The sequence below is a fragment of the Phalaenopsis equestris genome, unplaced genomic scaffold (genome assembly GCF_001263595.1).
Source record: "Phalaenopsis equestris unplaced genomic scaffold, ASM126359v1 Scaffold000016, whole genome shotgun sequence".
NCBI lineage: Eukaryota > Viridiplantae > Streptophyta > Magnoliopsida > Asparagales > Orchidaceae > Phalaenopsis > Phalaenopsis equestris.
In genome coordinates this window covers 100,775-122,744 of record NW_018164458.1, presented here as the reverse complement: position 1 = coordinate 122,744, position 21,970 = coordinate 100,775, and the positions used below count along the sequence as shown (strand labels likewise).

At 39.0% G+C, this 21,970-nt stretch overlaps 1 protein-coding gene across 1 annotated transcript in view; it reads right to left on the bottom strand.

The window, feature by feature from the left end:
* LOC110018366 (protein PHYLLO, chloroplastic) overlaps window positions 1–21,970 on the bottom strand; it is a 186,472-nt gene that overhangs the window by 107,961 nt on the left and 56,541 nt on the right. The window contains exons 6-12 of the mRNA XM_020715657.1: window positions 17,967–18,065; window positions 10,374–10,433; window positions 10,094–10,162; window positions 9,598–9,699; window positions 9,339–9,533; window positions 8,854–8,952; window positions 7,872–8,432 (exon numbers count right to left, since the gene is read on the bottom strand). Coding sequence (XP_020571316.1) covers window positions 7,872–8,432; window positions 8,854–8,952; window positions 9,339–9,533; window positions 9,598–9,699; window positions 10,094–10,162; window positions 10,374–10,433; window positions 17,967–18,065 — 1,185 coding nt within the window. The remainder of the gene's footprint in view (window positions 1–7,871; window positions 8,433–8,853; window positions 8,953–9,338; window positions 9,534–9,597; window positions 9,700–10,093; window positions 10,163–10,373; window positions 10,434–17,966; window positions 18,066–21,970) is intronic.

Here is a 21,970-nt window from a genome sequence, read left to right as displayed (position 1 = left end):
ATGAGGATGTGAATGACAGAAGATAAAGAAAGAAGAGGGGTTACCAAAGAGCTGCAGAAGAGCTCGACCAAGTCTTCTTGCACCTCTACTGAGCAAACCGAGGGTCACATGCCCTAAAGCGTGCAGAAGAAAAAATAAGAGGCAGCGAACGACAAAAGGCAAACATTCCTCAGCAATTTCGACCAGCTCTGAGGGAGAAGGAGAGCTGAGCAACTTTTCCCCATTTACGCAAGTCTCCGTGCGTAAGAACCTCGACCGAGAACTCCAAGAGAAGTAAGGACTCCTATAATCACTTTCACGCACAAAGAAGGGCAATCCCAGGTCATTTTTGGGGTTTAGAAGCAAAAGACAGCTCGTGAGAGCTTTATTGCAAGCGTGGCTTCCTACCAGTTACTCAAGTGAAATGGAGGAGTGATCGTGTGGATTGTAAGGTCATTCAACCGAAGCTTACTTGCTTCATTCAAAATTATTAGGGCAAGATAGAGGTTCGAAAAAGGTTAACTATTAAATTATTTTAGGTTATTAATCTTAATTAATTAAAATGAAATTTCGGAAACTTTATATTAAATTGATTTCAATTTTGTTAATAATTGTTTAAAGGTAATTAGGGAGAAGACTAAAGCTGAAAAAAAGAGAATTTTGTTGTAGGAAGGAATTCAACTATGAAGCTTAAATTAAATGTTTAATTATTCTTTATATAATTAAATTATGTTTAAAAGTCAAATTAAAGTGTTTCGAGTTAAGCATGTTAAAATAAGTTTCGAAAAGTAAAAGTATATGCAAAAAAAAAGAAATTTGGGCAACTATATTTATATAGGCATATGTAAATATTTACATAACTAAATTAATAGCTAATAAAATAAATAATTTATGAAAATACTAATAATAATAATCTATAATTAATGGGAAAGCAGATTAGCTTGAACAAATAATAATTATATATAGATTGTGACTATAGGTGCACCTAAGAACTAGTTTCACCTAAGGGAAAAGGACGGTCAACTGATAGTACAGATGAGTAAATGTGTTTTTATTTTACAATAGTTTTGTTTCTTTAAAAATGTTTCTTACTGTTTTCTAGTATTTCTTTTAAAAATTCAAAAGTGCATGTTTATTTTACATGCTAAATGCAAAAAAAAGAAATAAATATAATATATGCATGCATATGAAAGTCATCATTGAATGGTACTGACAGAGGAATGTAATGTACCCGTGCACGAACGTGAAAATGGAAATGATTTTCTACCTTTATTGTGGGTTGAAAAAGTTTAAACATATATTTTTTTAGTATGCATTTAGACGGTGACTCTCAATAACGAAAAATACAAAATAAATAAATGAAAAAAATGGATTTATTGACTGCTTCATTTTACTGCAAGGTTCTTTTACTAATTACTGTAATTTTGACAAAACATTTTAAAAATGAGAATTATTGTAATTTATATAAATTTATCCACTAACTAATTTTAACTCAAACCTTTACTTGCTAACATTTTACAAGATAATCAGTTGTAAACTAAATGGACCCTAGAGAGCATGTGTACAGACGTCGTGGAGCGCATGATAATAGTTATTGTGTTAGTTTTATTTTGTTAGTTGTAAATATTTAAAAATCCGTATGAACTAGTTGTATCTTTAAATTTTATAAATAGAATTACTCTTCTGTATTTTGTATTTCATAATTAAATAAAACTAACAGATAGTTTTCCTTCGTCCGACCGACAATTCCAGCCTTAGTAATTCCATGCTCCTTGATCGGGTTGTGATAAGAGTGGTATCAAAGCTCAGTTGAGAATAGTAAGACAGTGATCATAAAAGAGTAATTAGAAAAATCATTGATAATCATTAAGAAAATTAAACAGTAATTGAAATGTTATGTTAATAATTAAAAAATTTGGTATCTAAACGCAATTGATATTAATCTGAAGGATACAAAAGGAAAAAATAAAGGGGCAAGAACTGTTGATCAGCAGAATCTAGTACCTCCAACATATACTGATTCTTCATGTAGTGGTGGTGTTGGCGTCCCTATGGAGGCATTTACTCAGATGATGGTCGCAATGACACAACTGATTCATGGTGCTTAGACCCAGGCTAGTGCAAGTAGAATGACACAGATGAATAAATATTTGAAATTGCACCAAGACATGTGAACACTACTATTTTCAGAAGCAGGAGGGCCTGTTGAGGCAGATAACTGACCGGATAGAGAAAAGCATTGAGGGTTTGTCCTACTCTCATGAAAAGGTCACATTGGTCTTTTTTTTTTTTCCTTTCGAAAAGAAAGCAAAGGTGGTGGCAAGAACAGCTTCAGAAGAAATTTAGAGGATGACCCAACGATTAGGTTTTGCAGGAGAATTTTGTAAGGACTTTTCGTGATTATATTGTTCCTCTCTCAGACGGGGGGCAAATGTCGAACCAATTCATCAAGTTGTTGGAAGATGACGATTCTGTCATGCAGTACAAGACTGAGGGTGCATTTGGGGGAGCTTGCGCTAATTTAGATAAGCCGCTTATCTGAAAACGCGGACCACGGGGGTTTAACTCACGTTCCGCATTTAGTGTAAGAAAACCAACTGCATCTTTGGATAAGTTGTTCAAACGCAATTTCCAAACGGAGAAGTGGTATTTTCAGAACGACGCTGCAGCGGATAAGCTGCCCCAAACGGAGCCTGAGTTTACGATGATATCTAGGTATGCACCTCAGTTAATCCCTAATGATGAGGAACAGCTGATAGCATTTAATCCCTCAAGGCCTTGAGGATTACTCTATTTTGATGAAAAGGGCGAGAACGATGGAGATTAATCTACTGGCTACACAAAGGCGTAGAGATTTTCAGAAGAGAAGAGGAGATGATAGGTCCATATCGGGACAGGCCACCCAGTCTGTCCAATCTGAGCTGTTTAGTTTGAGGACTCGTGACTCAGTTGGCACAGGTAGTGGCTCTTGCAGCAGCAGCAGTATAACCGTCTAAGCCAAGTGTGGGCAGGCATAGAGGAGAATGCTTGTTAGGCACCAACACATTTTTGGAGCCATCAACCAAGAAAAATGGCGAGGTCGTGTTCTAACTTAGGCCAGAGACCCCATGTTGATGCTAGAGTTAGTGCTCCACAAACTCAGATGATGTTTGGTAGATAAAGGCCAACTGACTTGTCAGGATTAGCTTCAACTCTAAGTCAGACCTATCAAGGTGTACACTCTAAAGTATGTGCACTGACTCAGTAGGAAGCAAAGGATTCACTTGAAGCCATTACAAATATTTATTTATTTCAGTAAATCTATCAAATCTTTATTTATTTGGAGACTTTTATACTCTCCTTATTATAGGTTTTGCATGCATCTAAAACAAATTGGTGAGAACATTATTTGACATTAGGCATCGCATTCAGATACCTCTGAAAAATTTGTGACATACCGAAGGATTGGAATCATTCAGGGTGCCTGACGTCTCTTCAGTTCTTCTGCCAAATGGATCTTGTATAATAGTTAATAAAAGTTCCCATGCCAATCTAACCATCTGTGATAGAAGTTTCAAGATGAATTTGACAGTATTACCACTAACCGAATTCAAAGTAATTCTAGGGATGGATTGACGATCTAATCACTCTATAGCTATTAATTTCTCTAAAAAGATATTCAATTTTAATATCTCTGGAAAAGAAGAATTCAAATTTATGGGCGATAAAGGACTCCTATTAATGATGATATCCAGTTTGAAGGCATGCAAATTGTTAGCAAAAAGGTACCCGAGGCTTCTTAGCTCAAATCATCAATATGGAGTAAGAACCTAAGAGGTTGGAGGATATAACAGTAATAAAGGAGTACCTTAGGTATTCTTAGATGACTTGTCAAATTTGCCTAGAATAAGAGAGATTTATTTCTCTGTTGATGTAATACTTGGTGCAAAAAAAATGGTAAAAGCACATTATAGGATGGTAATCAAGGAGTTGCAAGAATTAAAGAGCCAACTACATGATTTATTGGAGAAGGAATTTATCAGGCCAACCACTTCTCCTCAAAGAACTTCAGTGCTTTTTGTTAAGAGGAAAGATGGGAGCTTAAAGCTTTGCATTTATTATCGTGAATTAAACAATCTTATAATCAAAATGCAAGTATCCTTTATCAAGGAGTGATAATCTCTTTTGATCAGTCGGAAGGGGTCTCTATATTTTTCAAGATTGATCTAAGGTCAGGTTATCACCAGTTAAGAATTAAAAAGGTCAATATAACAAAGACAGTCTTCATCATTAAATACGGCCATTATGAGTTTGTGGTAATACCTTTGAGATTGTCAAATGCATCTGTAGTCTTTATCGATCTGATGAGCAGAATCTTTAAACCATTTCTGAATAACTTTGTGATAGTCTTCATCGACGACATTCTAATCTAATCCAGTTACGAAGCTCATCATGCAAATCAATTTCGCATTGTTCTCTAGATATTGAAAGAGAACCGATTATATGTCAACTTATCAATGTCTGAATTTTGTTTATGGAGCAAAGCCTTCTCAGGGCAATGCCTTTGTACATACTGACTCAAGTCTTAGAAATTTAAGTGGACAGGTTGCTGCGAACAAGCTTTCCAAAAGTTAAAATGTTCAATGACAGCTCCATCATTGATTATCCCCTCAGGAATAGAAGGCTTCTAGCTCTATAGTGAAATGCATCTTTAAGGGGACATGGACGTGTGCTTATGTGATACGAGAAGGTAATTGCTTGTGCCTCTAGACTGCTAAAAACTTATGAGAAGAATTACCCGATACATGATATGGAGCTAGCAGCAGTTGAATTTGCTTTAAAGATATGGAGGAATTAATTGTATGGTGCCAGGTGTGAAATATTCACTGATCACCAAAGCTTGAAGTGTATATTTATACAAAAGAAAGTGAATTTAAGACAATGGAGAAGACTTGAGCTTTTCAAAGATTATGATTTTGGATATAAAATATCACCCGGAAAAAGCAAATGTTGTGATAGGCACGCTAAGCAGCAATGCATGTGACAGTGCTAACTGGGTAACTACACAACAAGAACCGATTAAAGATTTGGAGTGTTTGCAGTCATTTGTAGCTGCACCAAATGAAAAAAAAAATTACATGGTTAAATCAGATGTTAATTTAGCCAATTTTGAAGCACATGATACGAGATGCATTACCACATAATATAGAGTTTCAAAAAATATTAGGTCAGGTGAATGCAAGTCAATTGGAGAAATATAACATTGATAAAAAATTCGTTGAGGTGAAATCATTATGATTCTTAGTAGTCTTTTATTCAGATTATAGCATTCAGAAAATCAATATTATATTAGACTGAAGATTTCAAATCCAATTTACCAGAAAAACAAAATTCAAAAGAAAAAGTCCATCGCTGCTAGCTCTATTCACCAAGTTCCAAATAAGTACTTTATAATTTTCATGATCAATAGGATGCTTCATATTTGGCCATCATGCTATCGTTTCTATGCTTGTGTATATTTATTTTTCTCATAGAAATCCTTGATAAGCTTCCAAGATGTACTTACATCATTTTTTTTAATTCTAATGTTCTAAAGAAAAAAATTGGTTGAATTAAAAAATAGCCCCTCAGACTATTTGTATATAACTAATTTAATCTTACAATATTACATTTCTCCAACTTTATCCTTTGATAATATGAAAATGATCCCTCAAAAACTAATTTGGGATTAATTTTTGTACTAAATTAGAAACAAAATTGGATCTTAATTTCTATATGAAAGATAATATTGGATCGATTTTGTATAATTGAGAGACTCAAATTAAAAATATATATATAATACTCTAAGATTAGATTAGCAAAGTCAAAGGACTATTTTAAAATTTAGTCTACGAAAAATAAAGTCCATCATGTTTGCACTAATAGCAGTCAATGAAAATACACCATTGATTCTCATGCACTTAGGCACAAAGTGATACCGGAGTTAACCAACAATGATGGGAAACAAATATTATTACTGAAAACAAACAAGAGGTTACAACCAAATACACTGAAATGGGAAATAAGTACAAACACAACACACGACACACAACTAGGGTAAATCTAGGGTGGTGTCGATGGCTATTAGAGACTTGGAAAAGGTGGTGGTAAGGTATGGATGTGGAACAAAGGGGGCGGGTATAGCAGGGAAATAGCTGGTACTTGCTGTCCTAGATGGCAACGTGGAGGTAAGTGGGTTGGCTGCATGGAAAACAGCGGTTAGAGGGGTTTCTAGGTGGCATCAGCAAGCGAAAAGGCAGGAACACCAACAACAGCAAAGATGGAGGACTCGAACGGCAGCGGCATCGAAGGTGGAGAGCTAGACAGTAGCGACAGCGAAGATGGAGGCTTGGACAGTGGAAAAACTGCCAGAAAAACATCCACAGGCAGCTGTTTTGGGCAGCTGCAGCAGGGATGGGCAATAGGAAGTGCTGTGGAATGATGGTAAGGGCAGGGGGAAGAAAAATCACTACCTCGGGAGCAAAATACAGCCGTGATACCACTCAACCCTTCGATACAACCCTTGATGCGAAAACTAGAGACGTCGGTGGATATCTCAAACAACACAAAAAAAAAACAAACCTAAAACAACACGAATACAAATATATAGCAATAGGATAACTAGGAGTAGACCACATTCTCAATAGATGGCAAGTACATACCTGAGAGGGTTGGCCAGTCCTTCCTGTGCTAAGACCGAACCAGTTCAAGCGCACCAATTGTTGCGCCCTCATGCGGGGACGCGATCCCAGGTCCATCTTTCGTGCCCGCATTAGTCTCACGAGGTTGAGGGATCTTCGACCTCATTTGTGGAAGCTTCTAGCTCCTCATAATATAATATTAGGTCAGCCAAATTGAAAGTGGTGTAGCTATTGTAACTTTCCTGTAACTCAATCTTGTAGTTGTTATTATTCTAAAGCACATCATGACGGAATAAATATTCATTCTCTTTTGACACAACCTAAGCTGAAGCTGCATTTTGACGTAGATTTTCATAAAGTAACTCTCGAACCATTAAATCTGTAATTTGCCTCTTTCGCTCCCCACACTCGGCAAGGTGCATCAGATAAACAAATTCATTTTGATGAACTAACTCTGGATTCAAATTTGTGGCAGGTTGGGCAACTCTCAATAGAAACAAGTCGGGAGAGGCCTCTTCCTGTTCTCTTAAAGGTCCAGGATCTCATAGGAGGATGTTCTTTCCCACAAAGCTCCTAATGCGATTTCCAACACTGAGGGTCATCCCTCCTATCAGTGGGTACACTGCCAAATTGAGTTTAATACCCAAATGACTCGATCATACCCAAATGACTCGATATGGTCTTCCATAACTAGCTCAAAAGCTTCTCATCTCTGATATATTGGACTTCCCTCAGTATGAGAACTCACGAGGTAAGTTATATATATGAAAATTCTTAAGTTAGCAGCTACATGCATGCTTCCTTATAAATCTATGTATGTGCACATGCATGTTTCCTTAAACCATCTGTACAATTCATCAATTACAATAAATACAGCCAACTACATCCATGTCACACACACACACACATGGCTACATAAATTTTCTGCATTTAGAAATTACACAGATGGCTACATAAATTTCCAGCCATTAGAAATGTAAAATGTTACTTACCCCTGGTCCTGGAGATCCGAACATGCCGTAATTGTTAAAGAATTTCTAAGTCGAAACACACACTATGCGGATATTTACCTTCTTCAATATAATGCAACAAAAAAAGCATGGGCCGGCTAAAATTGAAGGAAAGGTATATGTCCTCATATGTTTATATTTAATACATATGTTATTGAAGGAGCGACAGCTTAACAATCAATTGTTTAAAAAAAAAATTGTTGAGAGCTTAATGAAATTACACCTGAACCACGGCATCTGGCTGTAACCAGCTCTTGACAGTTTCTGAAAGAAGAACATGATCGAAATGATCAAGAAATATAAAGTCATCTTCAATATCCTGCCATAAAGTCAGTAGTTTGCGCAACCGTAGACCTGAGAGAACATCAGGAACAATTGGCCAGGATAGGTGCTTAGCTAAAAGAAGTGCAGCCCAAATTTCATCATCGGTGTGAATAGCACCAAGCAGCAAAAGACCATGGTTAGCATTGTAAATCACATCTTGAACCTTGACAATCTGCTCATAACAATGACCCCAAGCATGTTGAATTTTTATGTATTGTGTAAAAGGTTCTTCCTTTGACATCCATAAATCTAGTCCTCTCAAACAATCTACAGCCCATTCTTTAGGAACATCTTCCAGGGGCTCCCTGAAAGGACAGTTGATATGTACTGGGCCGCATAAGGACTGGGTTGCACTGTATATGGCAGAATCAATGGTTGTCAGCACCATCCTTGCAGGGATTTCATCCGTAGGTGGTGGAAAGTTGTAGAAGAACCTCACAAATTTTCCAAAATGATTGACCTATAAAAAAGTGAGCGGTCTATCCCATGAATGAAATCAGCAACTGAAACAATAAACTGGCAGAGGATAGAAATTAAATTTGGATCTAAAAATAGCAAATAAAGCTTCAGGACACACTTAACATCATAATTTTGCTAATTCAACCTGAAAATAGCCCAGCAGAAAGGCTGTCAAGTACAAGACAGCATTTCTTTCCTTTGCAAGAGAAGCAATGTTAAAGATTTTGCAAAAGAATGTTTGTTTCTAACTTCAAGTTATATTATACTGTAAGTAGGTGTCTTAAATTCCAATCAGTTTCTTCTGGCGCATATTATAATTAATTGATTATCCAAAATGTAAGAGAATGCTATATAAACATCCAAAACACTTACAAGCTCAAAAACAACAGAGAAAAATAAAAAACATGGTATAAATACAACACCTGATCAATAGCTTGGTTTGCGCCAACATTCTGTAGCTCAGGAGGCCTATCAGCTGTGAGCATGAGGAGAGGCACAAAATCCTGACTAGCTTCCACAACCTGCATAAAAAATAAAAACCTTATAAATGAAATCATCTTAAAATTTTATCAAGCTGGCAGGCGGACATTAACAAATAACTTTTATTTCTAATGAAGCATGGGTTACATTCAAATATTGATAAATTTCTATCAACTTTATAGAGAAAAAAAAACAAAGAAAATAACTATCACATAATTTTAAAACAGAAATAAATGAGCGAGAGAACCAGTCGACTTCGAAACGACTCTACTTCCAAACGTCTGATCAAGTTATAAAAAGTCAGCCAAGTACACAACTTCACATTACAATTCACGCACAAGGAAAATAGGAGTGACGCATCTGAGTAGTTTAAGATTCCAAGCTCATAAGAAAATTTGACAAAGCATGATTCAAAAAATGTTCTCACCGCAGGAAGGAGATTTGACACGGCAGTTCCGGATGTTGTTATGATGACTGCAGGCTGGTGTGATCCTCTTGCATACCCAAGAGCATGAAATGCAAGTGAACGCTCATCATAACAAGATATGCAAGTAGTAAGGGAATGGCCACAAGCAGAAAGTGCAAGTGGCGATGATCTTGAACCTGGAGCTATACAGAAGTACTAAACAAAACCAGTTGTTAAAATAAGTTCATATTCAATTTATAAACTGCATTCAGAAACCCACCGTCAAACCAAGCCGTACAAGTTCTTCGACTATGAGTGATGCCCATAAGAGATTGATATTCTTGCAATCCTTTATTTTAATTGTCCCACAAGGAGGTTTAAACTGTCAGTAAATTTAAAAAAAAAAGAAATTAAAAGACAAAAATCAGCTCAGCAAATAAATTTGATGAATAGCATGACACTCATAATATATAAAATCCTATCATAAAAAATAAAAAATATTATCACACCAATATTATTTAAAAAAAGTGTGAGACAAATGGGATTCTGACCAACATATCATTAAGTCGTCAGAGATCAACCCTGACAACATTTCAAAATGTACAAGTACAAAAAGAGCTCTATTTTTAGTTCAGTGAATACAATTATTGAGCATGGAAATTATTATTATTAATATGAATAGTATCACCTAAATGACTTTGAACTTTAAAAAAAAAGTGAAGACAAAAACTGTTTTTTTCTTGTAATTCTAGCAAATCATTTATGTAACCGCATACCATGCTCTTGCTGAAGATGACCGTTGTTGAATACCTAAAATAATATTTGTCCGTAATTGTAAGCTCTTCCTGCAGTGGAAAAGACACCAGTTAGTAAACCGACACAATACAAAGTAAAATCGTAATTCATAGACAACAATTATTTAGTGTTAGATATTACATGCAATTCACAACACAGAAAAAGATGTTTGACAAAGGTATTTCAAGTGTGCAACAGTAGAAATTTGACTAGGAAATCCATAAAATGAAATAGTAGGAAGCAAGTCTGCTAAAAAATTACCAATGATGAAAATCTTCCCGTTGGGTGCATTTTTTGGAGAGTTTCAGCATTTACGTACACCTAAGAAAATTAAAGAACTTAAATATTACAAAATTCAGATAAAATTAAAAGATAACTTGGGAGAAAAATAATCTACGAACAAACATCTTTGGTAATTCTTCACATACATTTGAACTAAGTTTGCAAAAGTATGTAAGATAAAAATCATTTCAGTAAAGTTCAGATAAAATCTCAAGATCAAACTAAACAAGAGAAATAGATGTAATTTGAACATTTTTATAGAAAGAAAATTTTCATATACCCTCATCTTATGAGGGCAATTCCTTAGTAACCATCATCTGATTCATTTATAAATTTGATTGTACGAATTTATCTCAAGGAGTAAAATTATGATTAGTGTATTAGCACAAAAAATCAGAACAAACTAGATTTAACTGAGATGCCATATGTTTATGCTAGGACCAAAAGAGTAAATGAAAAATATCTTCTGTGAATCCATTAATATCCTACCCTCTTCAGCCCCGAAGCGAATGTATATTTACAATGTCAAGAATAAAAACCTTGACCTGATTCTGCCAAGAAGCTATCCCTTAACAACACACTACAATTAGTGAGGTGGGCATCCACCCGCGACACTGAACAACGCAGGAGTTGTGTTTGGGGCCTGGATCAAAGAGGTTCAGACCTTTTGAGGAGTCAGACGGTCCTCTTGTGCCACTACTAGTTATCCTATTATTATATATTCAATTTAGTGATGCCTTAGTCGTTTTTGCTTTGGACAACCACCGGCATCTCAGGTTTTCTCTTCTAGGGTTGTATCCAAGTGTTGAGTAATGTTCTAGTTGTATCTCACCCCAGAGGTGGTGATTATCCTCATCTACCCTTCGTCCGCATCCCTTCCTTCATTGTCGTCGTTGTCTTGCCTGCTACAGCCACTCCGAAGAAAGCTTCCTTTGTTGTTTCTTGCAGCCGCCAACCATCCCCAATGTAGCTTTACTGTTGTTTCAGCCACCGGAATCGCCTCCCTCCCACCTAGCTGTTGCTCGGGCCACCATTAACACCCGCCCTGATACTCGAACTAGTAAAAAAAATAGTGGAAAATATAAACACAAACTTTCATTAATATTAAAGTAGGGTTACAACATGACTCGAATGGATATAGCAATGCAAAACATAAAATGACTCCAGCAAACACTCTTAATGTATCCCAATGGGTGGTGGAGGTCGGCAGTCACGGAAGGTGAGTGGTAGCGAAGGGAAGGTTCGGAATTGTAGGAACAGTAAGTAGGAAAAAGTTGTAGTTGGTCGGCAACGGTAGTGGGGTAGTTGAGAGGAGCTTGAAAGAAGTTAGGTAATGGTTGAGTGTCGAAGTGATGGAGGAAGAGTTCGGCGGCTGAGGAGTGGAGCGGAGAGAGTTTGGGGAAGGTAGAAAGAAAGGATACAATCACCACCTCGAAGAGGACACCATTATTAAATCCCAACATAAGGTGGTAGGCATTTATAGGGACCATGTCACCAAACCTAGTCATGCAGCTCGCCTCTGATCGAAAAATCTACCAAGCATTCTCAGTTGACACTGACTTGATCTCCTTCTTCAGCTACGTCAGTAAATATGGTTAGGAATATCTCTAAGTTGTGAGTCCTAATTTCTTTACCATATGTGGCGATGCCAAGTTCTTGCTACTTCAGTCGTCGATGATGAAACTGCATACCTTTACGTTCACCGTGCAGCGGGTGTAGAATATATTGTGGCAAAACAACTGCAAATCCCTTGTGTCCTCGGTTTGCAGGATTCGTCGAATCACAAGCGCATCTCCTTCTTCTGACTGGCGTTAATACACCTCACCCTATTCCTCAGCTTTCTCCTCGCCACTCATTTCTTCCACGGCGCCTTGATCTATGAGTGTGACTATCCTGCTCGTGGGACAACTAAAGGCTATGTGGTCATAGTCGTGGCATCGGTAACACATTCTAGTTGGTACCATGTTGGAGGGGCAACCCTTCTCCTATTTCTTCCTGCTTTGTTCCGTAGTGTCATTCCCTTGTCCGTGCTTGCCAGTGTCTTTCGGGATATCTCCGTCGATCGTGGTGATTCTAGGTGACACCCTACCTAAAGATTGTTGCTTCAAAGATGATTGTTGTCTGCTCTACTTCTGTTATCTTTCTACCTTCAAAGCTAATGCCTGGACATCCCCTAGCATCAAGTATGGTTGCAATTGTACCACATTGCTGATTACATGTTTCAGACCCTCAAGATATCTGGCTATGGTATGTTCCTCTGGCTCCGTCGGTTTGCATTTCAGCTGCAAATGATTGAATTGTGCTGTGAATTCCTCAACAAAAAGAACCCTCTGCTGCAGATTGTGGAGTTTCAAAAATATTTCTCAGCGATAGTAGAGTGGGAGGCACTTTTTCTACATAGCTTTCTTCATCATTTCCCACTTAGTTATCTTCTCACTACGTTCTCTTTTCCTCTACTTTTATAAATTTTCCCACCATAATGAGGCTTTTGTCTTTAGTTTAATGGCAACTAGATTGTCTCGTTTGTTTTCTAGTACATCTTCATATTCGGAAATCACTTCAACTGATTATAGCCAGTCGATAAACTCATCAGGGTCCATACTTCCATCAGATTTTGGGACGTTTATTTTGATGTCAAAGTCTCGCTGACCTAAATAAGAGGCTTTTTTGCTCAACCTCCTTTGATATTGGATACCAGAATGGCGTGGTCGATATTCCTCGTCGATGTGATCTTCTGTGTCGAACAGATTCTCCTCGTCTCTGTCTTCCCTAAGACTCCTCGATCACGATCGAAGGTAATCTCTTCATGTTCTGCTAGTTTCTTTGCAGACGATGGATTTCTCGTAGAATCACTTCCCAATTCGAGTTTGATGTACCTCTTTGTAGTGGCATGGCTAAGGCTGGATTTAGAAAGGAAAAATTCAGTGGAGGTGGCTTGGGTAGGAGGATGCTAAAAAATCATGAGATGAGATTAGGATTGGACTAGCTCTAATATCAAATGATACCGGAACTAGTAGCAAAAAAAGTGGAAAATACAAACACAAGCTTTCATTAACATTAAAATAGGGTTACAATATGACTAAAACATAAATAACAATACAAAATATAAAACGACACCAACAAACACTTCTAATGTATCCCGATGGGTTGTGGAGGTCGGCTAGAGGGATCAAGATGATTTGGGAGGAATGATGGGAATCACGGAAGACGGAAGGTAATGAAGAGAAAGTGTGGAACTATATGAACAACAAGCAGGAAAGGGTTGTAGGTGGTCAGCAATGGTAGTGGAGTAGTTGAGAGGAGCCTGAAAGGAGTTAGGTAGACGGGACAGCAGTAACAATCTGCACGAAGGGGGAATGGTTGGGTGTCGAGGTGATGGAGAGAGAGCTCGATAGCTAAGGAGTGGAGAAGAGAGGGTTTGGAGAATAAAGAAAGGGAGGATACAATCACCACCTCGGAGAAGATATAGTCAGAGCACCACCAGCTCCTCGGATATTTTCCTTAAAGGAGAAAGGAACTCCACACAACAGAACAGCAGAAAACTCCACCAGAACTGACTCTCCACACACATGGGACGACAATTTATAGGCTCCCCCGAAACAAGGGAAGCTTTCACAAACGGGTGGAAAAGACGAGAGGAGCCCATAAAACTCTTCCCAGAAAGAGCTGTTGTGAAACAGTCCCCTCTAGATCGCTTGAGTTCACAACTCGCCTCCCCTTTTCTCGCACGGGTTCTCCCGTTATCATAATTTTGCGTCGGTTCCTGCTCTCGCGAAGCTTTGCAGGGCTTCTGCCCTGCACTCTGAAGCCCCCACAATCAGACGCTGACTTAGCACCTGCGTCACTCCCCGCAGCCTAGTTGTTGTTCTCACCTTCCAGAACCAATCGTCCACCTTGCTACTACCTTTTAGAACATGTGTTCCACCTTGCTGTTGCCCCACACAGCAAACTGCAGCTGTTTTGACCTGCTTACCTGTTGTCCAGACGCTCCGCACTTGCTACCTCTCCTAAACCGCTGACCCAAAAACCCCGTTGTTGTTGCTACTGCCGCCTATCAGCGCCCCTACAATCATTCAAGCCCCTTACCGCCCTTCCTTCCCTCATAACCGACCACCACCATCTCTAGATTGACCCCCTAGTGTTAGTTTGTGTGTCGTGTTGTTTCCATTTCTTATTGTTTGTGGTTGTAGTTCCTTTTTTAAATTCGGTAAAAATTATCAAGTTTTTCCCTTGTTTGATTAAACTCCAGTATCATTTGATATCAGAGCTAGTTTAACCCTAGTCCTACCCAACGGTTACCAAAATCCACCACTATCTAACCAAAAATATAACCAAAAAGCTTTCCCCTTCCTGATTTTTCAAATCAGCCACACAAAATTTAATTCCCCACCCGAAATCACACTCATACAATCTGTTCCACCTCTTCAAAACTAAGTCTTAGCCATCCTTGCAAGGCAAAGTTGTTGAAAACTTGATCGGAAGGAAAGGACACAACGTCGCTTATGAGAAATCCGCAAAGAGATGTCTAGGAACTTTCTATGAACATTTTCTAGTGAGAAATCATCCAACTGCAACAAAGGTTTGACGTCTTCGAGATGAGAGAATTTGGAAGGTCAATCGTATCTAGAATAGTGATTTGTCAAATCAAAATAATGAAGAACCACTGCCCAAAGATTTGGCATGAATAATCAGAGGAGAGTCAAAATCTGGAAGTAAAGGTGGATTTAACAAATTTTGACGGTCATAGAGATATGAAAGAATTATATCAGAGGAGAGTCAAAATCTGGAAGTAAAGGTGGGAAAGAATTCATCGAGTGCCTCCGATACCAGAATGTTCTACCGAACATAATGGTAAAGCTAGCAGCCATCAAGTTAAAGTGTGCACTGTCGTTGCGGAAAATTTTGAAACAACTACGCCAGCATGAAGGGAAAAGAGAAAATCACTACCTGACTGAAGGTGAAAAGTGAGATGCAGCGCAAGTACTAACATTCAAATTAGAGATGAGGTATGTTCTTGGGACTTCACCAGTTACATCAACATTGTCAGGCGACTGCCTCATCTTACAAGTAACCAAGCATTAAAAGTGAACCTAGTGGAGCGCCTATGTCGACTCAGCCAGAGAAGGAGCTCGTACATAGCAAAGACCACAAGAACTCCTAAATTCATCCTTGTCATAAAATGCTTCAAGTGTCACGATTTTGGCCACGTGACGTCTGATTACACAACTATGAGAGCAACCTCTTTCACTGAACAAGTAGTTGAGAAAAGAAACACTAACACAGAAGAGGATGAAGCCTTCAAAGAGGTGTCTCAACTTTCAGCTGATGAGGAATAGATGTCAGTGATTCAAGTGGAGCCCATAAAAGATACTCTATCATGATTAACATTAGTTGTTATAGAAGGTAGTGAGTACGAGGTAATGAGTGTTCATGTAGAGTTTGTCGACATGATGCCATGAACTACCTTTTTGTGGGCAATAAGAGAAACATCAGCGGGATTGAAATTGGTTGTGAAAGAGAGCAATAAATTTGAACAACTGACATCAGACACATGACAACTCCAAATAAGAGAATTTCAATATTTTCAGACCTACAGTTTACCTTTTAAGTTGTCACTGATAAGAGAAATCTAATATATCAAAGATTAATAGATTTTGAGCTACTTCTAGAAGGCTATATAGAGTAATAAGGGTATTAAAATTCAATTTGGTTCAACAGCGCCCCCACAATTAGATGACCTGAACAACATGGTGAACTGCAACTTTGAAATCTTCCTTAAGTATTTTGGGAGAAAGAATGTCTGATAGTGGGATCTAAGTTTTTCCAGAGAAGAAGAGACCAATCTTGAGTGGTTGTCAACCTAAATTTCATTCCAGAGTTGATTCCTCCTTGCAAAATTAATACAGATACACTCAGTTGAACATGAGTGGGAGAAATAGGTTACAGATTTAATGGCTCGAAACTTGGTTCACAAGAAGACTCATCTAAGTACAATTTCAGAGCTGGTTGTGTCAAAATAGGATAGCCACTTATTCTATTAAGATATGTTTTATAATTACATATATTATGCAAAGGTATCTCGGGTAGATGATAGCACATACTTAGTAGTGGGATCTTTTGGGAAGCTCAGAACCAGAGATTACAACATTTTCGTTGCCTTCAATACGTCCGACCTGACACCATATTACATGGAGTTAGAAGCTTCGATAGATGAGATCGAAGCTCACCCAACTCTGGGAGACTGACGTGAGCATCCCACCAACAATGTTGGACAACAAAGAAGTCACGACTGGTGCCTGGACCGAACCGCTCCTGGCCTTCTGAGCAGTCAGCCGGTTCTCTTGGGTCACTCCTAGTTATCGTATGATTATATATTTATTTTTGTTATGTCTGAGGATTAATTTTGTTGTGTGTTTGGTCGGGACAGTTGTCGAAATCTCAGGTTTTCCTTTCTAGGTAGTTGGTCAAGTGGTGCTCCAGTTATATCTCATTCCCACGGTGGTGATTATCCTCATCTATCCTTCCTTCGTTGTCGTCGTTGCCTTCCTTACTGCAATCACCCATAAGACGACTTCCTTCGTAGTTTACTGCACCCACCAACCATCCCCTTGCCGCCTTCTTGTTATTTCAGCCACTAGAGTCGCCTCCCTACCACCTAGCTACAGTTCCAGCCACCCCGAACCGCCTCCCAGAAGCCTAGCTACTGTTCCCAACTTCCAAAACCAGCCGTCCACTCTACTACTACCTTCCAGAACCTACATTCCACCTTGGTGCCGCCCCAAACAGCAAACTGCTGTTATTTAACCTGCCTATCTGCTATCCAGCCGCTCCGCACTTGCTCCCACTCCTAACCCATAGCCCCAAAACCTCCTTCTTGTTGCTACTGCCGCCCACCAGCATCCTTATCATCATTCCAGCCCCTTACCGCACTTCAAACCCTCGTAACCGACCACCAACACCCCTGAATTGACCCCCTAGTATGAGTTTGCGTGTCGTGTTGTTGTTATTTCCTATTTATATTTGTGTGTTTGTAATTCCCTATTTGAATTCCGCAATAATATATTTTTTTCCTGTTGTTTAGTTAAACTCTGGTATCAGCTAGCCATTTTTTTCTAATTTCATCATGTGAAAAAAACGAACTGGAAAAAAAAAATCCTGTTGAAGATGAACCAAAATCATAAAATAAGTAGCTGAAGATGATGATGCAGTTGATTTGATTTGCATTACCTAAAATAAGCTTGATGCGCTTCCATATTTACTTTTGCAGATGCTACCCGTTTATATTCTATCTCCAATCAGTATACAAGGTATAGCAGGTTAAAGCATGATGTTTGCAAAAGAATCTCCAAGTAGTTTCTTCTAAATAACATTTAAATATTCATCATAGTTGCATCATAATCCAGTGAGTAATGAGCGTTCGATATCCTGCTACTATACGTGCGTTGTGAAAATTTCATCTAGCTTAAAACCTCACAAATCAATATAAATTACATAACAAAACATTAAATCTTTTCGAAGCCGAATTCATAACAGCCTCAACTTCAAAGAGTTATTCAATGAAGACATGCGTACCATTTTAAAGTCATCCTTCTCTTTATTGTTTGATTGACCTTCGAACCAGTTCCATTTGTCAAAAATGAGAGTGCTGGCAGAGGAAACATGGACATTAATCTGCAAATCCAGTTCGTAAATCCTGAATTGAATGTTTATAGTTCAGCAAGCGTGTCAATTGACAACTGTAGAAACATTGGTTACCAGTAAAAGTAGATCAATATGTATCCAACCACTTCAGATCTATGCTACCATTAAAAAGGCACTCGACACTGCCCAAAAAAAAAATCATGCCCATTTATCCACTCAAATAATATACAATCTTAATCATATCTCTAACATATAATAAATAAGGAGCTCATAAATTTCTGTAAAGATAAAAAAAGTCACTTTCACCTAAATTGATTTTAGCATTTTAAGGGCAGATTTATACTTTTATTATATGTTTAAAATTAATGATAATTTCAAATTTAAGGAATTAAAAAATCATACTATTTTGCGGTTGGTTGTGCTTGGCGTTGCGGACTCTCCAACAGTGGTGGACAATATAACAGAAACAGTAGACTAGTGGAATGTTGTTATGAAGTGTCTTGCTATGTTTGTCCATAGCCTCTTGGAAGTTGCTAAAAGTGGGTACCGTGATACCCCAACTTGCTAAAATGTCTCTTATCTTGCAAAAGAGAAAATAAATAGTAGAAAGAGAGTCTCGGTCCTCCACCTCCAAACATCCCAAAGGCATGAAATAAAATCTGTAAGGCCTCTTCAAGCAAGCCAAACCCAGGAGGGGATGGCATCATGACACATAAGCCACCAAAACATTTCTTCCATTAGGTGTAATTTCAGCTTTTTAATCCAAATAAGATTGGTGTTGGAGTTTTGGACTCTGGCTTCATAGACAAGTGCCATAATAGTTTTCTCCAAGTGTGCCTTAGTAAGTTCCAAGCAATATTCATGGAGATTGATAAAAATGGCTTAATAAGTTCAAAGTGTGTCTTATCAAGTACCTTTTGAGGGTCTTGCAATCCATTTTTTTCATAAGCTTGTTCCATGTCAATCTTGATTGCCAAAAGGCGGTTTTAGTTGTGGAGTGTTGCAATTTGTTGATAATTTCTTGAGCAACGAGGCAATGGTCGAAGATGGATCGATGTGGGGAGAGCGCACCTTATTTGGCAGAGATAAAAGAAGGCAACGTTCGCTTGAGGTGGTTGACCAGAACTTCAGCTATCAACTTGTGTATAGTGTTGTTTCAGGTGGGATCCCTCAGGAAGCTCAAGCCTAAGTAAGATAGACCTTTCAGTATTCTCAAAAGAATGAATTGCAAACTACATAATCGGCCTACCAGCGGACTACAACATTTATGTTACTTACAACCTAGCAAGTTTGACACCGTACTACGAGGAACCAGAAGCCTAGAGTGCGAAAAATGAAGTCGAAGCTCACCTAAACCTGAGATACTGACAAAAGAGCACCTCCCACACAAGACGTGGAAGCCTCCAGCTATCGAACTGGGCGCAGCTTTACATGAACCAATTCATCCTTCGGGAGGAGGGAACCGCACGATCATTCCTTCACTGGAATTGTCGCCTAATTGAGACGAACCCACCCTTAGCTACCCTAGTAGTATTTATATGTTGTTTTCTGTGTTTACGGTCAGTTTTTTCTTTTCATTTTCTATCGTCAACATCTTTATCCCTTGCCAGGGTTGTATCCGATGGCAGGTGATTTTTTGACTGTATCCGAGGGCAGGTGGCGATTTTCTCTTTGTTTTTGTCCCTCTCCTATGTTCCCCTACTTGTTGTTGCACCATCCAGTAACCAGTTGCTTGCTAGTGCACCCTCCCACAGACCCACTACTTGCTTCTGATCCTACCAACCCAGTTACTATTTGTTGTTGGCGCATTTGTTGTTTAGCCGCCAAAACAACCTCCCCTCTCTATCGTTAAACCACTCTACCACCTACAGCTCTCTTTTTCCATTATCTTGAATCACATCCCACTGCCTTCAATTCTCGCCCTAGGGGGCCTTTTTGTGTTTATTCAATCACTAAATCCAGAAGTATTCAAACCACTTCATTTAATTATTTTTGTGTGTGTGCATACCGTGGCTTGTTGGTAGAGCAGCCTCTCTGAAGGTCGTAAGTCCCCTCAGAACACGGGTTCGAATCCCCTCGTGTGTAGGGTATGGTACTCAAATATTTAGCACACCTAGGGATGGTCGAGGAGCTGACGACTACTCTGCTGGCGATCGCCATTGATTCTAACGCTCCAAGCTTCCGCCTTCGCCAGCCCGCGCTCTTCGTCGGCTCGCGCTAGTCTGCGTGACGACGACGCGTTCGCGTCTGCTCGATGTGTTCGCTCTGATAGAGCCGCTATTCGCGTTCCATTCTGACAATGACAGAGCCGCCCATCGTCTTCTGACAGAGCCGCTCGACGCGTTTGCTTCTCCGCTCGGCGTGTTCGCTTCTCCGCTCGGCGTGTTCGCTTCTCAGCTCGACGCGTTCATCGTCTTCGTCGGCTCCCGCGACAGAGTTCACAGTTCCTGCCGAACTTCGCTGTAGCTCAAAGCCGACTGCTCTCCTTACTCTGATGGCGCCTCCTTATTTGGTTGAGCCGGATAAAGTCTCTTTTGCCCACGTGGTGGGTAACCCTTAGGTGGAGTCCGCAGTGGGATTTCCCTCAAGTTATAAGAAATCTCGTGAGGGCACATATGATTGTCCTTTTTATTAAGAATGGAAATAGGAAAGGTGGAAAAACAACAATCTTTTTCTCTAAATCAGAAATTTCTACCCTGACGGAAAAATTCAAGTTTGCTCTTATTGGAAAATTTCAGTGGGGACATCCTCCTATGGATATTATCAGGAAGAGTGTTGATGATTTTAAGCAAGTAGGCAAGTGGAAATTGGGACTCGTTGATAGGAGACATGTGCTGATCCAACTAACAGTGGCTGAAGACTACCCCAAAATTTTCTCCAAGAAATATCTTAATATCGAAAGCAAATCAATGAAGTTACTCAAGTGATCTCCTAATTTTGACCCAAATAATGAAACTCCTACTGTACCGGTATGGTTTAGTTTACCTGGTCTCAAGCTGCATTTTTTTCACCATCAGGTTCTCTACTCTATTGGAGTCATCCTTAGGGATCCTTTGAAACTAGATATGCCTACTTTCAACCTAACCAGACCATCGGTGGCCAGAATACTTGTGGAAAAGGATAATATTTTACCTGATGTTACTGAAGTCTGGTTGGGCACAACCCATAATGGGTATTGGCAACAAATCGTCATGGAACACAAACCCCCATATTGTACCCACTGTAAGATGTTTGGTCATATCCTTGTTAAATGCTACAAATTTCATCATAATTTGAAATCTAAAGTTCAAGTGAACAAGGATGGGTCTAACCTCACTGCTGTGGACATTTTAGTTCCACCTGAGGAGGATACCACCAGACAGGAGGTGTCTGTTGCACCTGAGAACCCCGTCATGACACTGTTGTTAATGTTACTACGAGTAATGTGAAGCTGGCACCTAATTAGGAGAGCCTCACAGCTCCACTTCTTCAAGAAGTATCCGGTGTAACGGCAACTCGTACTTCACATATTGTAGAATCTATTGTGAGTATTATTGTTGGAAATCCTTCTGCTTCAGCTCTACCCCATCAGGCGGATTCTTCGGAGGAGGAATGACGGGTTTACACTTCTAGGAGGAAGAAGAAGAATGGAGATTTACTAGAGCTCAGAAGTCTTATTGATGATACTTTGGTTACTACGGGTAATGGTAAGCACCTTACCAATCTGCTAGTTGGATCCCTACCGAGAACTAGAGCCAGAGGCAAGACTAGATTGGGATGACCCGCACTTTTTCAGCGCCCGAGTGATTTTTAGGTTTCTTTTATTTCTATATGTACCCATCTTTTACATTTTTTGGTGTGTTGTACCGTGTGGGTTGGGTGTTTAGGCCCACCCATACAAACCTATATGTAACTTCATATTTAATATATTAGCCCTTAGGTTTTTTCATTATATA